Source organism: Zootoca vivipara, chromosome 14 (assembly GCF_965207765.1).
Source record: "Zootoca vivipara chromosome 14, rZooViv2.hap1.1, whole genome shotgun sequence".
Taxonomy (NCBI): domain Eukaryota; kingdom Metazoa; phylum Chordata; class Lepidosauria; order Squamata; family Lacertidae; genus Zootoca; species Zootoca vivipara.
Genome location: NC_142597.1, coordinates 23,945,847 through 23,961,559, shown reverse-complemented (window position 1 = coordinate 23,961,559; position 15,713 = coordinate 23,945,847). Strand labels below are relative to the sequence as shown.

The window sequence follows — 15,713 nt, the reverse complement described above, 5'->3', positions numbered from 1 at the left end:
AATGATTAATGCCCTGCCTGTCTTGATCCTGCTACCAGTCAACACTATTGGCGGACTCACAGCAAAATCCTGAACATGTTTACACAGAAGTGAAGTCCTACTGAGCTCAAAGGGGCGTTACACTCCAGTATGCACACTTAAGATTGCAACTCCATAGTTTGGATATTATGAGAGGGGCTGAAGAACGTCTCTGTGTCTTGCACTTCCATCTTTTCCACAAAAAATTATTAAGGCCCCCCCCCCAATTTTAAGAACATAAAAGAACAGCCCTCTTAGATCAGGACAAAGGTTAATCTAGTCCAGCACCCTGTTCTCACAGGAGTCAACCAGACCCCATATGGGAAGCCCGTAAGAAGTGCCTGAATGCAAAGAACTCTCCCCACTTGTGATTCCCAGGCAAATGAGATTCCGAGGCACACGGCCTCTGACATTTCTCTAAATTGGAAGGCTTCCAGTGCTTCTACTTTTCCTTGCAGGGAAGGTTCTGCTCCCCTTTTGTCAACACACCCACCCCCTTTTCTGCAATCTTCCTGCCACCTGCTCCAAAACAGAAATTTGGTGGGAGAACACAACACTTTTGCGGAAGAAACGGGCATGATTCAACACTTTCAAGCTTTGTGATTGTGAGAAACTCAGACGGAATACTTTTTATTATTATCGAAATCAATAATTTTCTAGTGACAAAAACATGGAAGATGAGCTGTAACACAAAACATAAGCAGCAATTTTCCCTCTTCTTGGTTTTTTTTTTAAAAAAGCATCCTAATGAAATCTTGTGGAGGAGGCAAAAGGTTTTCCCTTGGTATTGTAAAGCGCTTCTATAATTGGAAGTGTGTTGCCTTATTAGCACCAATTCTTCTAATGCAAAATCTTTCTCCACTCTGAAAATACTGGAAGTGCCAGTGGTATGGGTGTTATTTTTTTTTTTTAGAAACCCAACATCTGAGAAGGAAAAGAAACATCTTTAACATCCAAAAATATACTTTTGTACAATCATCTTCCTCCCTCACTGTCCATTTTCTGGAATAAAATTGGATTTTAAAAATACACACTCTTCAGCATGCTTTCCCCAGAAGTAAATCCTATGATTTTCAGAGGTGCCTACACCCAAGTTAAGTGTGCATAGGACTGCAACCTAAATAGCCAAGAGAGCAAAAATGTGCACTGATCCAGTCATTCCACAGGGAATGGGTCTCGTCTGATGTTATCAATAACATTCCAGCAGGACCAGGGAACAAAATGTTCCATTCGTGGCAGCATCCTGATGCATTTTTTACCATTGTATGCTGTTCAAACATACTTTTGTACAGTACATAATAAAGAGTTAACGACTCGCAAGCCATCAGTGCAAAGAACAACAACTGTCCCACCCTGGCAAGCTATCCTGCCCCCAGAATTAAATATATACCAGTAACCAACATTTTGGTCATGATTGTCATTCAGTTCATTAAAACTCTTCCTCAGAAAGCAGATCTGAAGAAGCCGCAAACCAATTCATCCTCAGAATGTCTGTACATAGCCAAAAAATAGTTTAAATTACATATGCATATATAGATAGATATATATATGTATTTCCAAAAATACCAGCAGCTAATAACAACTGCAAACAACACAGTTTGCTTCCCTGCTGTCGTGTAACTTTTATCTCCCCGACTTTTCACTATACATCCCTGGTAAAAATAATGCATTTGAGAATGTCCTGTGGCATTTTACATGTCAAATGTACACGTTGCGAGTTAAGGAAATATACATATTGCACTCAAACAGCATTCTGCCAACTCTAGTTTAGCGCCTTCTGTTCACTCTTTGAAAAAGCTCCCTATGGGAGCGGATTCTGTCCTGTATGTAAGATCAAATGCAACTTGAATTAATCCCAGCTGAAGCTGGCTGTGTGGCAAAGCTGTTGGCTAATTGGTCTGCCACTCATTCAGATCACCCAATCAGTATACATGGAGGGTTTTTTTTTTTTTAAAGCAAGTATGCATGGGTGGCAAGCTGAGGAAATGAAAGAGAGCAAACAGCCTGGTTAAAGAAGACCAGCAAATGTAGGGGGACCTGTGGCCTTTCGGATGGGAGGTATGACTGACTATAACTTCCATTTTTCCTGAGCACTGGCTGTGTTGGGCAGAGCTAATGAGAACAGTGCTCCAAGACCAGGCATCCCCAAACTTCGGCCCTCCAGATGTTTTGGACTACAATTCCCATCATCCCTCACCACTGGTCCTATTAGCTAGGGATCATGGGAGTTGTAGGCCAAAACATCTGAAGGGCTGCAGTTTGGGGATGCCTGTCCAAGACCATACCAGGTTGGGAAAGTCTGCTTTAGATTATCATAGGAATGGAGATCTTGGGGCTCAGGGATGAAGCAAGATGCAGTCTAAAGCTTCTGGAGCCCTACAGGTTCTCCACCATTGCCTTGAGCCACCTCCATCAAAGAAGGTTTTCAATGACATTAGTGGTTCCTCAAAGAAATAATTTGGTCAACAAATCTCAATGACACATCCTTCACTTCAGGGTAATACTCCAGGTAGCATTGGACAAACAGAGCTTTCATTATCTGAAGTTGTTACTCAGTTTTTTCCTATGTACTTCCTACTGGGTGTCTGGAAGCCACCATTTTAATTTCCCATAATGCCTTGGAATGCTTCTACAATGGGAACATTGTGGGACATAAAAATGGTGGCCTGGAACTGAGCAAAAAAAGCTGTAATGGTTTCCCATGGCAGGTGTCAGTAGTGGGCCTTGTGGGGCACTGGGCCCCCAGAAGCTGCCCAGGGGTGCCAAGTTGTGACACTGGGCTTGACGACATGCACACTACAGCTCCCTCTTCCTCATTTGCTAGGGTACATCTGATGAAACCAATGACTAACTCAGATAAACGTGATTTGCTGACCTGACTAAAGCACCCCAGTGGTCCTTTTGAAGACAGAGCTCACTTGCCAAGAGTGTTTTCTTACACAGCAAATTTGGGAGTGCAAACTTCACAAAAATATAGGCTACGGCAATGTGAGAGTGTGCCCTGAGCAATAATGATAACAACAAACTCTCAGCTAATAGCGGTCATTACTTTAAAAACTGGTTGTCTGCTAGGGTGGCCCTGTGTCCCTACTTTACAGAGCGTAGTCTTCTGTTTGAAGGGCTGTCCGGCCCATATCCAGTTTAATGATAAAGAAATGCTAAGAAGGGAGAGCAGCTGAGGGGCCTTGAAGTTGCCCATTTACTGATAGCACCAGGGCAGCAGATGGAGGAGGCACCCAGATCCCCTGGTCACAGTCTTCCCCACCATGGTGAGATGTACTTCATTTCAATTTCTATTACAGTGATCATTTATCTATGTGCGTCTATACATATAAATAAACAGATGCAAAGATTATGCAAATCAGTGTCCCCTTTTGTCCTCTCTCTCCTTTTTTGGAAGGGGTCATGCGTTTCTACTTTTTTTTTTTGGCTGCACGAGTCAGAAAGGTGGCTTCTCTGGAATGGCGTGGCATTTGGATTTGGGCCTGTTACAGAAAGGAATCGTCATATTGGGAGTAAAAACACAAATGGTCGAGAGACATGTCCTTAACAGCCCTTGTCCAAGGGGCTGGTCGTCATACAAAAGATAAGGAAACATGGAAATAATCTGTAAACATGGGAAGTTGTCAGAGTCATTGGGGGCATCTTTGGGCGGCACTGCTGAGAATGCATGTTTGTCACAAGAGACGCTTTGCCTGTGTGAGAATGCCATCAAGGTTCAAACACCACATATGAAACTTCCATATGACATCTAAACACGATGCTCAAAACAGAAGGCCACCTCGTTGAGAGTTATCAAGTACTGGGAGACCAAAGCGATGTGTGAATGAGCCCTTCCTCATAACAATTCTGTCCAAGAACCAAGACCCATTTGGGCTCATTTCAAAAATATCTGAAATATCCAATGGTGGCAGTAAACTAGCTATGCTATGGGTTGTTGTTTTTTAAAAGCAGATCCTCTAATTGCACAAATTCCTCGTCAGACACCCCAGGTTAAAAAAGCGAGCACAAAAAACGAGCTTGGCTCCTTGCGGTCACCCTGTATCAGTGGTGGTTTCTCCACACAGGTTTCTGAATCTATTCTGATATTTTCAGGTCTGCTGAAATCTCAGCAGATCTACTGAAATGTATACTGATCTACAGATTGTCAGAAAAACACACACACCTTCAAACAATATCTACTGGTGTTTGGGCCTTTAACATGAATTCTACAATGGAGAATCCATAAACTCTGCAGAAGTTGCTCCTTCAAGCCAGGCAACGCAGTGGATTAAAAGCAGAGTCAAATTGGCAGCTGTGTTCAGGGGACTCTGCAAATGGCAGGATGGTCCACTTGGCCCCCTCTGCCAGAATATTTTGTATTGTCTGCAGAATCAAGTTGCCAGTCAATGAAGCTTTTTCCGAGGGTTTCTGGATGGTCCGTTTCAGACTCAGGCCAGTCCTATGGCTGGTCTGGCCAATCTGAATGACCTGATTAGGAGATGGAGGGTTTAGTGAGCCGAGCCAAAACCAATCAATAAATTAGTAGTTCTCTGGACTGGCTCACTAAGTGGATCTCCTCAGCCTCTCACAACCACCTGAAGTTCTTGTGTTGGGGATGGATGGGGGAAGGGAAATGGTGTATAGCTTTCCTCCAAGAAAGCAAAAAGCAAAACTATTTTCGCCGATTCGATATTGGACATGAAGTGTGTGGAGAGCATGCTCTCCAAGGCTTTGAGGGACAAGGTCAAATTCTCTGCAGGGTTGCCAAATTACAAGAGTGCTGCTCTGATCCTCGCCTGCCAGATCTCATAATGCCAATGTTGAGGGGCTCGTATGTGCAAGTGCTGTGCTCAAAAGGAAAAGCAGGGCCTGACTATCTGTGGAAAAAGAAAACTTATACCTACATGCATTATAATAAGCCACCGTTGGCTGAGTGGGACACCAGACTAGTTATTTTGCATTGGGGGGAGGAGGAGGAACATAGGGTACAAGCCGGGCCTAAGGTGCAAAACCAGGAGTACCTTAAGGGCATTTACAACAAAGTGTTACCTGCCCGAAGATGAAGTAGAGGAGCTTCTGGCCCAAATGAAGAAGGTGTTGTAATGTGTTTGGGCAGTTTAAGAACAGAAACTGAGCACATTCTACCCTTAAGTAATTTGTGCACACACTTTCCTTGACAGCGCCTGTCATTTAAAGGCTTAAGAAACACATACACCTAATCTGTCCCGCTTTCACCCCATTTTCCAAGTACACATCATCAGCTTTCCAACTACACATTTTTCATTCAACTGCACTTTTTTTTATAAAAAAAACCAAACAAACACAAAAAACCAAAACCCCTGAGGCGCATAATTCTACACTAGTTCTGATTGGGGGAGCCATTCCACTTTCTTCTGTCACATGTTTTTTTGGGGGGGAATCTTGTGGAATGTAGATGTGGCACATATAATACAGTACGGTGTGGGGGGTGTACTTTACCCGAAATGGCTTGGAATGAAACGGCAAAGGTCAATCCTGTGAAAAATTAAAAGTCTAACAAACAAAAAGTCCACAATTTAGAACACAGTCCTAATTGTCACTAATGTTATACGGAAGGCAGTGAAAACTGGTTCTCCTCCCTGGAGCTTAATTCATTTTTTTTTTAAATTATATATTAAAGCTCAGTAGCTTACGTCACAAAGACATTTCTGCTGGACAGAAGCCTGAAGAGAGAACGAGAGAGTGTTTGAGTACACATATATTGTTCCACAATCCAAGCATACGTCTATATTGAGCTATTTTTCTAGACGCATGAATGCCACTCTGTGGAAGATATGCTAGAGTGCTATTTTTTAAAATCCATCTAAAAGGTTATGAATAATTTTCTCCACCATCAGTAATTAGAAGGGGGAGAGGGAGAAGAGTTCCAATACACGAGACGTTCTCCAGTCTTTTGAAAGGCCAGCTGGTTGGTCACCCTTCCTTATTCTTGTAGCAAAGTTTCTCTCCAGTTAAAGCCGCCGGTTGGTCCATGAGTGAGAGGGAGGATGGGTGGATCAGTAAGTTGCCAGAGACCCGTCTCTCCAAGTTCTTCACAGCAACAGAACCCCAAGTATGGAATCTGCGGTTCATAAAAGAGATGGATTAAAAAGGAGTAAGAGAGAGGAGAGGGGGACTACAGTGGAATAATGATTATAGCAGAATGCAGCATGGAATTGGCACTCATTTCCATATTATTTGCAAACAGATTCTTTTTCTGGAAGCAAATAACTCAGAAATGAGCATTAAGCTTGCAGAAGTGTCTTTTATGCCATGCAAAAGCTCAGATATACATATACAGCTAGGGAAAAAGTCACAAAAATGGAACACAGCCATTAATTCTCCAGCCTTCTGGAGCTCAGACAATAGGATACGATGATCTTTGTACAGTTGTACCTTGGATCTCAAATGCCTTGGCTCCTGAAGAAATCGGCTCCCGAATGATCAAAACCTGGAAGTGAGTGTTCCGGTTTTCAAATATTCTTTTGGAAGCCGGACATCCAATGGGGCTTCTGTGGCTTCTGATTGGCTGCAGGAGCTTCCTGCAGCCAATTGGAAGCTGCACTTTGGTTTCCGAACGCTTTGGAAGTCGAATGGACTTCCGGAACGGATTCCCTTCGACTTCCAGAGTATGACTGTACTTGGAAGATTTTTCACTTGGGGGCAACAGAGTTCCAAATTGGACAAGGAGCCCCCGTGAGCCAAGGGGGATTCCTATTTTCAGAGGCTGACCCTCTCACTTGTGGAGGGTAGTAAGTAAAGGGGGGGTTCATGTATTTGAGGGGGTAGGGCTTCCTGCCCACACCACCTCACATGACCTCCACTCAGTTACGTGCTTCTGCAGTGATATGTCGCTATACATCTAAAGATCTTTCCATTACTGGTGGGTTCCCATTACCTTTCTGACCATCTGCACAAAGTCCTTGGAATTCTGAGGAGACAGTCCTTGCAGTTGGCAAGTACAAGCTTCCAGGGAGGATGCATGGGCCACTATCAAAATGTTATTCCCTGCAGGGAGAGAACATAAAAAAATTGGCACATCACAGTCACCTGTTTGTGATGAAGTTTATAATGCAAAACCAACCTCAGGAGCCTGTGATTTCGAGTGGGGAAGCACTGGGAAGGGTAGAGTGCTTAACCCTCCCCCCTTCCGACTATGTTCACTCCTTGAAATCACCTTCTAAATGGGGTTCCAAATTGGACAAGGAGCCCCCGTGAGCCAAGGGGGATTCCTATTTTCAGAGGCTGACCCTCTCACTTGTGGAGGGCAGTAAGTAAAGGGGGGGGTCATGTATTTGAGGGGGTAGGGCTTCCTCCCCACACCACCTCACATGACCTCCATTCACTTATGTGCTTCTGCAGTGATATGTCGCCAAATTGGGTGGCCATCGTGCCTAGCAGGCAAATTCATGGAGGAGAAAGCTCTCGATGGCTACTAGACATGATGGCTATGCTCTGCCTCCACATTCAGAGGTAGCAATGCTTCTGAATACCAGTTGCTGGACGCCATAGGAGGGGAGGGTGCTCTTGTGCTTGGGTCCTGAGTGTCTCTGGCAAGCATCTGGGTGGCCACTGTGAGAACTGGATGTTGGACAAGATGGGACACTGGCCTCATCCAGCACGACTCTTCTGTTCTTAAATGTGTGAAGGGCAAAAATGCCTGAGCAGGGCTAGCAAAAAGGCCAATTTACACATGCACATTCATCATTAGGTAGCTGCAAAAATGCTCTTGGGATTACTTTTAACACAGACAATTGGGGCCCTCAACAAAATGCTGCTGCCATTCCATTCCATTCCATTCCATTCCATTCCATTCCATTCCATTCCCTGCCCCTTTTCCATCTCCCCACTCTGCCAGTCAGGAAGCATTCCACGCTCACCGAGCATGCCCAGTCATCACTGGGCTGGGTTTTTTTTTTTTGGTCCCTTGGGATTTTTCTTTTTTTGTACTACTACAAATCTTGCAGTTCACCAAAAGCAGCTTATACCTCTCCTGTTGTGCACGAATGCTGCAATTTTGTTACATGAGCAATGACACTCCAACCATTGGAATTAGAGAGAATGAATCTTTCACTCCACCTTGGGGACACTCCCTGCTGCTTTCTGTGGTTCAGCTGCTTGATCCTTTTAACCTCCCTTAGATGTATACGTGACACTACAAAGCGACTTATTGAGGATGCAATTCTGTACACCCCTGGCTTGGGAGTAAGCCCAACTTAACTAAGCAAATCCTTGACTGCAAGGTGGGGTTTTACTTGCCTTTGGCTTTGCATTCACTTAGGATCTCTTTTGTTACTTGGTAGCTTCTGCTGATGTATGTATCGTATGACTCTGAAATGCCTAATTTGCTCACCGGTATATGAGGTCTGTGGACAGAAAAACATCAGTGTAGAAGAAAAGCAGGAATGGTAGAGTTGAAGCAGAAGAAGATGTGGCCTGTCCACCTGTAATAATGCCTTGTAGGGTTGGGGGAGGCCAGGATCCAACCTTCCACCTCCGCATGAATTCAACAAACCCAACGACAATCCCAGGGACCCTCCCACTGAGCCTCCACTTCTTCAAATGCAAGATGGTTGGGATGAGAAGAAAAAGCTAGAAGGAAGCCGAACTCTTTGCCAGAATAAAAATGGCTAGGCTTCTACTTTGTGTTCTTGGAGCACAAACACACACACACACACAGTGGAACGGTCTCCCTCGGAAGGCAGTGGACTCTCCTTCCTTGGAGGTTTTTAAGCAGAGGTTGGATGGCCATCTGCCATGGGTGCTTTAGTTGAGATTCCTGCATTGCAGGGGGTTGGACGATATGACCCTGGGGGGTCCCTTCCAACTCTATGATTCTATGCTCCCGTTTTAAAAATGTATCTGTGGTATAAAATATTTTACATAAATATATCTAGCACTCTACAGTTCAGCATGGCTACTAGCCACGACGGCTATGCTCTTCCAACACAGGTGGAGTCAGCCATGCTTCTGAATACCAGTTATCAATGCCAGTTATCAATTAATACCAGTTATCATCTGAAAGCAGCCCTGTTTAGGGAAGTTTTTAATGTTTGATCACATTATTATTATTATTATTATTATTATTATTATTATTATTATTATTCCCCCAAATGGCCACAAACTACAGCTCGTAACTCGTCTGGCTCCTAACACAAGGAGCTTGCTCTCTGCCTTTAACTTTAGGTATTGTGCCTCCCCCCTCCTCTTGCAAAACATCTGTCTGGCCCTAACCCATCTTCATTCTCCAGCTGCAGAGATGCTTACAGAGCATCACCTTTCATGCTTCAATTCAGCTCCCTGGCAGTCGCGTCTTTCTTGCCGTAAATCCCATTGGCCTGAGTAGGCTGCTGATTAAATGCACCATGGATGAGCTGGTTGGGCTTCTCAGCATGCAGAACCTTTACCCGCAACCTGTTGCCCTCCTCCAGACGTTTTGAACGACAGAGGAAACTGCCCTATACTCCGACAGATTATTGGCCGACCATGCCAGCACCATGTCTACCTGGACTGGTAGTGGCTTGTCAGGATTTCAGATGGGAGCTTGTCCATCCCTACTTGGAGATGCCCAGGATTGAACTGGGAATCTTCTTCATTCAAAGCATGTGCTGTACTTCCACTGAGCCATGGTCCTTTCTCATCAAAAAGGGGAGAAATTCCCCAGATCACCTCTCATCAACCCCTGCCAGAATGAGCCATGGTCTGGGATGATGGGAGATGCAGTCCGAAACATTTGGAAGGCATTAGTCTGGGTAAGGCTGGGGTAGAGGAACACAAGCTCGCTATGTTCCATCTTCACAAGGTTCTCCCCCCCCCCCAATGCACCATATTGGCTTCTCTTACCTATAAGTTGTATCCACACTCAAACTGGCTGCAGCTAAGTCCACTGGAGGTATCCAGGCAGGCAGGGAGCTCCCAGCGACCCATTTCGTCCACTCGAATAAGCCCGGCTCTACACGAATCTTCAGATTATTTTCCTGCTGCAAGCCTGGAAGTTGAGCAGGAAAAAACAGGGCACTCTGAATAAGAAACACACTACAAGTTCAGGACAGGGACATAGATAGGACACTCCAAGGCATTTTCTCATTCCTGATTTTGCAAATATTTTGTGAGCCCAGAACTAAAAGTCCACTCTTTTTCATCCCCTTTGGGAGATGGAGCATTAGAAGCAAAGTAGCTGTAGGTTTTGTCCAGCTATAGTTTTTTTTTTTTTTTTTGGGGGGGGGAATTTTCACTCCAGGGCATCTGTGCCTCCCCTTGCATATAAATTCCTCCCCCCGCCCCACCCCCCAGTTATGGATATCAAAATGAGACATCACCCCTGTTTGCAGAAAGGACCACCAGAATTTTGAAGGAAGGAAGGAAGGAAGGAAGGAAGGAAGGAAGGAAGGAAGGAAGGAAGGAAGGAAGGAAGGAAGGAAGACAATATGAACAAAGCATGAAGCAGCCCTGTACCAGGAAGTTTTAAATGTTTGGTGTTTTAGTATGCTCTGATATATATGCCCAGAGTGGCTGGGGAAACCCAGACAGATGGGTGAGGTATAAATAATAAAAATAATAAAATTATGATCATTATTTAGTCCAGCTACCTTGCTGCCATCTTCTTACCTTTCAAAATATAGTGTGCAGTCTGTACGCAGCGCAGTGATGGGGAACAGTAGATGTGGTGGATAACTGTGTTACTTTCAAGGAGGGCCTCACCTGTTTGAACACACATACTCAAAATAAGAGTGCATTCAGACCTGGGGAATATTGCATCAGTTTTCCTGATTATAATGCTACAGATTCTTTCTTTCCCCCCTAATTATCCCACCTTATTTCTCCCAAACTCAAGGTGGTGTACAGTGGAACCTCGGTTTACGAACACCTCAGTTTACGAATTTTCGGTTTATGAACACCGCGGACCCATCTGGAACAGTTTAATTCACTTTCCATTACTTTCAATGGGAAAGTTCACTTCAGTTTATGAACAGACTTCCGGAACCAATTACACCCATGCTTCGGGTTAAGTACGCTTCAGGTTGAGTACTCCGTGGACCCGTCTGGAACGGATTAATATACCCCATTACTTTCAATGGGAAAGTTCGCTTCAGTTTATGAACAGACGTCCGGAACCAATTGTGTTCATAAACCGAGGTACCACTGTACATAGTTCTCTTCCCTCCCATTTTACCCTCACAACAACCCTGTGTAGTAGGTTAGTTGGAGAGGTCATGCGGTGAGCTTCATGGCAAGAGTGGGGATTTGAACCTTGTTCTCCCAGCTCCTACTCCAGCTCTCCAACCACTACACCATACTGTCCTGGCTCCTGCTTGCTGGTTTCCTATGGCCATCTGGCTGGCCACTGTGAGAACAGGCGGCTGGATTAGATGGGCCACCGGCTTGATCCAGCAGGCTCGTCTTTTGTTCATACATTCATAGCCAGCTATTATTATTATAGCTCCCGATCAATAGTCGGTTTGCTCCCAATCGATAGTCGTTTCCTGTTTAAAGTAGGGCATTTGCCGCTGGGGCCACAGCAGTTCCTTCGATATCTGGCAGATAACCATTTCAGTCTTGAAACAAACACGGCACAGTTTGGTGGCGAAGCAAGACTCATTTTCCACCAGCAGGGGGCAGCCGCATTGCACTTGCCAACTCATGATCCTGATAGAAAAAATCGACAGATTTCACTGTGACTTCCCATCTGGTTTAAGTAAAGAATCTTGTACTCTGTATGAATATAGGGCAGATATTATTTGAGCATCCCAGGTGATCTGTTTTGCTGTAAGCTGGGAAGACTTCTGGCTGCAATTGTCTTCTTTCTGCAGCCCACTGAAACTAACCAAACAATGGGGTGGGCTTCAGGGAGACTAGCCGTTCATCATTTTAAGGACTGCTTGTGTTTAGAGAACGCTTAATAAAATAGGAAAATAGTTTGTCCATGTATATTGCTGTTGTTGCAATCCGTTATTTCTCTTATAAGAAAGAAAGATTGTAGCTCAGTGGTAGAACACATCCTTTGCACGCAGAAGGTCCAAAGTTGAATTCCCAGCACCGCCAGTTAAAAAAATAATAGGTAGTGGGTTAGAATCATGGAGCTGGAAGGGACCACCCAGGGCCATTTAGTCCAACCCCCTGCAGTGCATGAATCTCAGCTAAAACATCCATGACAGGTGGCTATCCAACCCCTCCTTAAAAATCTCTAAGGAAGGAGAGTCCACCACCTTCCAAGGGAGACAGGTCTGTGTCAGGACTAAGCCAGAGATGACAATAATGAACTAAATGGACAAACTTGTCTGGTCTGGTATAAGGCAACTTTGTACTTTTGGCCAATTAAATCAATTGATTCATCCTCTTTCAATCTAAGGCAGGGCACTCCAACACATGCTGGAGACCTTCTTTGGAGGCCCTTGGAAACATTTGATGCCCCCTGCAGCCCTTGCCCTGCCTTCCCAAAGCCAGGTAAGCAAGGTGCTGGGCTTTGGGAAGGAGGTGTGAGGGTTCTGACAGGGTCCTAGAGTCCTCCCACCTGCTTCCCAAAGCCTAGTTTGCACTTTCCCAGCTTCGGGAAGGAGGTAGGAGGCTCTAGGACCCTGCCAGAGCCTCATGCCTCCTTCCCAAAACCTGGGACCTCACTTAGCTGCCTTTGGGAAGACAACATGGGAAGGGGGTGCCAAATATGGTCTTGCGCCTCACCCTGCACAACAAGGCAGTGTGTGGGCTCTCTTGGTATGGAAAAGTAGGACCGTCCTGATCCAAGCCATAAGGATTCCTTACTGGTGCCAAATCTACCGCCTTGATTTTTCTTCCCACAACTTCTGGTTGCCAACCCACAGATAAAGGAGAGGTCCTCTAGCAACATGAAGACTCCCTAGCAGGCCAATTTAGAAGGGCATGGCTGGAGCCTGCCCCCTTCCTACCTTCTCACGTGACCCCCTCCAGAACACACCCCCTCCTCCTATTGCAAATTGCATTGCAACTTACATCAACATCATGCCACTTAAATTAAACATTTCTAGACAATAACATTTCTTTCTGCATCTAATTATTACCCTGGCCTTTGGCACTTGAGATGCACATTTTCAGGGTGCCACCCTCTTCCTGCAACTGTAATCTGTTTTAACTGTTTTTTAAGACTGAATTTTAAATGGCTGGTGAAAGGTGGAACAATGAATTTAATAATGATACCAGAGCAACAATTCTATTGTGCTCACAATAAGATCCTGAGGCTTCTACACACAGAGATGGGTAACTGGACTGCCCACAGTTTGCTGGGTGATAAGGCAGGCAACTCTCAGGGTTGTGAGTGATAGTCACAGCCAACAATTCCACATGTGCTAAAATAATGCTTTGTCCCCTGCTGTATGACTAGGTGTTGAATGTCTTGCTTCCCTGAGATATTTTGCATGGAAGAAGCAAGGAGCTGGCATTCTCACGCAATGCTTGGAGAATCTCAGCATTGGAAAGCTTCCCCAGCAACTCGCTCGTTTCTCAAACAGGCACTCAAATCGATGTGTCACTACAGCAGCTCATGGATTTGCAGCCAAATGTTTTTTCGCTGCTGAGCTGACAGTTATGTGCAAATAGAGATCACAGCTTAAGTCGTCGCCTCCAAAGTCACCCTGACAATGGCTGCTGCTCGTCTCGCACAGGAACTGGTACAAATGGCAGCACAGAAGGGCAGCAGGGCCACCAGGCAAGAACTGGAAACTGCTGCGCTCATGCAGAATTTAGGAAAATTGCAACAGCTCTCTATCTAAATCATATACTTGACTACGTGCTGGCTGGGGCTGATGGGATTTGAAGCCCAAAACCTCTTTAGAGCACCAGGGTTGCAAAGCCTGGCTTAAACCAAACAACCAAAGAGACTTGCAACAATCCTAGGCTCAAGGTCCATTCAGGGACGTAGCTAGCTGCTCTGGCACCTGGAGTGGCGGGGGCGGGGCGATTCGCCCATGAGGCTGCAGCGGCGATCCGTGCACGGGAGCGCCATGCTGATCTGCCCGGGTGTGTGTGTGTGCCATGGTGAGCTACCCAGAGAGTCCGCCTGGCAGACGCAAGCCCCACGCTGCCATTTCGGGCAGCACGGGACCCGAAGCCACCGCGTCACTCCCAGGAGAGACACGTGGCTCGAGTGCGCTGCAGGCCAGGCCCTGCGGTAAGTGCCCCCCCGCGGTGTGCCATTTTGTCACCCCCCTCAAGGATGACACCCAGGGCAGACCGCATCCCCGCCCTACGCCCCTGGGTCCATTCTCCCAATGGCAGCCACTGCTGAATAAGATTACCCTTTGGCAGGAAGATCACATTTAATGGGCCGTGTTTTCCCACCTCTTTCTCTTCTCTCCCCTTCACCACACTTGGAGTATTTGGTTCAGAGCCAATACAAGATTGGTTCACTGCCAGTTAATGACTTACAACAATAGACAGGGTGCCCAAGTGGAAAAGATGTCAGTGTAAAGGAAATAATTTCTCTGAACGTAAGAGCATGTGGAGAGCCTCATCTAGTTCTTACAGTGTCCAACCAGATGCCTGCCGCAAACCTGCAAACAGGACCAAAGCACAAGAGCCCTCTCCCCTCCTGTGGGTTCCAGCAACTGCTTTTTCAGAACCATTCAGAGCACAGCCATTGTGGCTCGTAGCCATTGATAGCCCTTCTCCTCCATGACTTTGCCCAATCGTCTTTTAAATCCATCCACGTTGTTGGATATCACTGCCTCCTGCGGGAGTAGGTTCCACAGTTTAACTACACGTTGTGTAAAGAACTTCAGCTTGTATAGCAAGCTGCGCCAGCTGAAACCCCAGCTTCTGCTGCTAGTGTGTCTAGATGCAAAAACAAAGGGCAGGTCTCCTGCACTTTCAATAGAAGAGGGCATTTCACCAAATGTAGTTTGTCATCTAAGCTGAAATTCTCTTTTTAAAAAAGTCTTTTATCTTCTCTTGGTATTTTCTTCATCTATTAAATCTTTTTTAAAAAGGGCTTTCTATGTATGCAACGGTGGCGGCAAGAATGTGACTAGCCCAAAAATGGAAAGAAGAAGAACCAACAACAAAGGAAGAATGGCAGATGAAATTGATGGAATATACGGAAATGGCAAAACTGATGGGGAAGATCAGAAACCAAGAGGATCAAGTATTTCTAGAGACTGGAGTAAATTTGTAGTTTACTTTAAAAAAACCCACTGTAAACAGTTAAAAACATTGGTAGCATAATGACATTTGTAATGTGAAACTGATTATGATAATCAGAAATACATAATAGTTGGACAAAGCATAAGACGCAGAAAACTTAACCATTTAATATAAGAACCCATTGGAGGGAGGGGAGAAAGTCTGAAGGTTCAGAGAACCTTGTAATTTAATGTTTGAATTGGTTAGAGATAAAGTGTATAAAAATGTGAAAATCTAATAAAAAATTTATTTCAAAAAAATGAAATTCTCTCTCTCTCTCTTTTTACAAAGCTATTAAAAGCGCAGGAGCCCCTCCTCTTTTTGCATCCGGGCATGCTAACAGTCAAGCACAGCTAACTGGGTGGCCCTCCAGGTTTTGCTGGGTCTCCACTCCCAGTTGGCATGGTTGACAGCCAGGGATAATGGGAGTCATAGTGCAACACCACCTACAAGGCGCCACACTGGCTACCCCAGGAGTAGAGGATCATGGGAAGAGGTGAGAAGGAGGGACATGGCGAGGAATGGGTTTTTTCTTTTGATGAGAT

At 45.2% G+C, this 15,713-nt stretch overlaps 1 protein-coding gene across 2 annotated transcripts in view; it reads right to left on the bottom strand.

The window, feature by feature from the left end:
• Nucleotides 1–614: 614 nt before the first annotated feature.
• UBASH3B (ubiquitin associated and SH3 domain containing B) overlaps nt 615–15,713 on the bottom strand; it is an 80,188-nt gene continuing 65,089 nt past the window's right edge. Inside the window, exons 10-14 of one of the 2 annotated variants that reach the window (XM_035139190.3) lie at nt 10,627–10,719; nt 9,862–10,006; nt 8,278–8,384; nt 6,917–7,026; nt 615–6,100 (exon numbers count right to left, since the gene is read on the bottom strand). In XM_035139190.3, coding sequence (XP_034995081.2) covers nt 5,963–6,100; nt 6,917–7,026; nt 8,278–8,384; nt 9,862–10,006; nt 10,627–10,719 — 593 coding nt within the window. In that variant the 3' untranslated portion in view covers nt 615–5,962. The remainder of the gene's footprint in view (nt 6,101–6,916; nt 7,027–8,277; nt 8,385–9,861; nt 10,007–10,626; nt 10,720–15,713) is intronic. The other variant, XM_035139191.3, reaches the window with a different exon arrangement.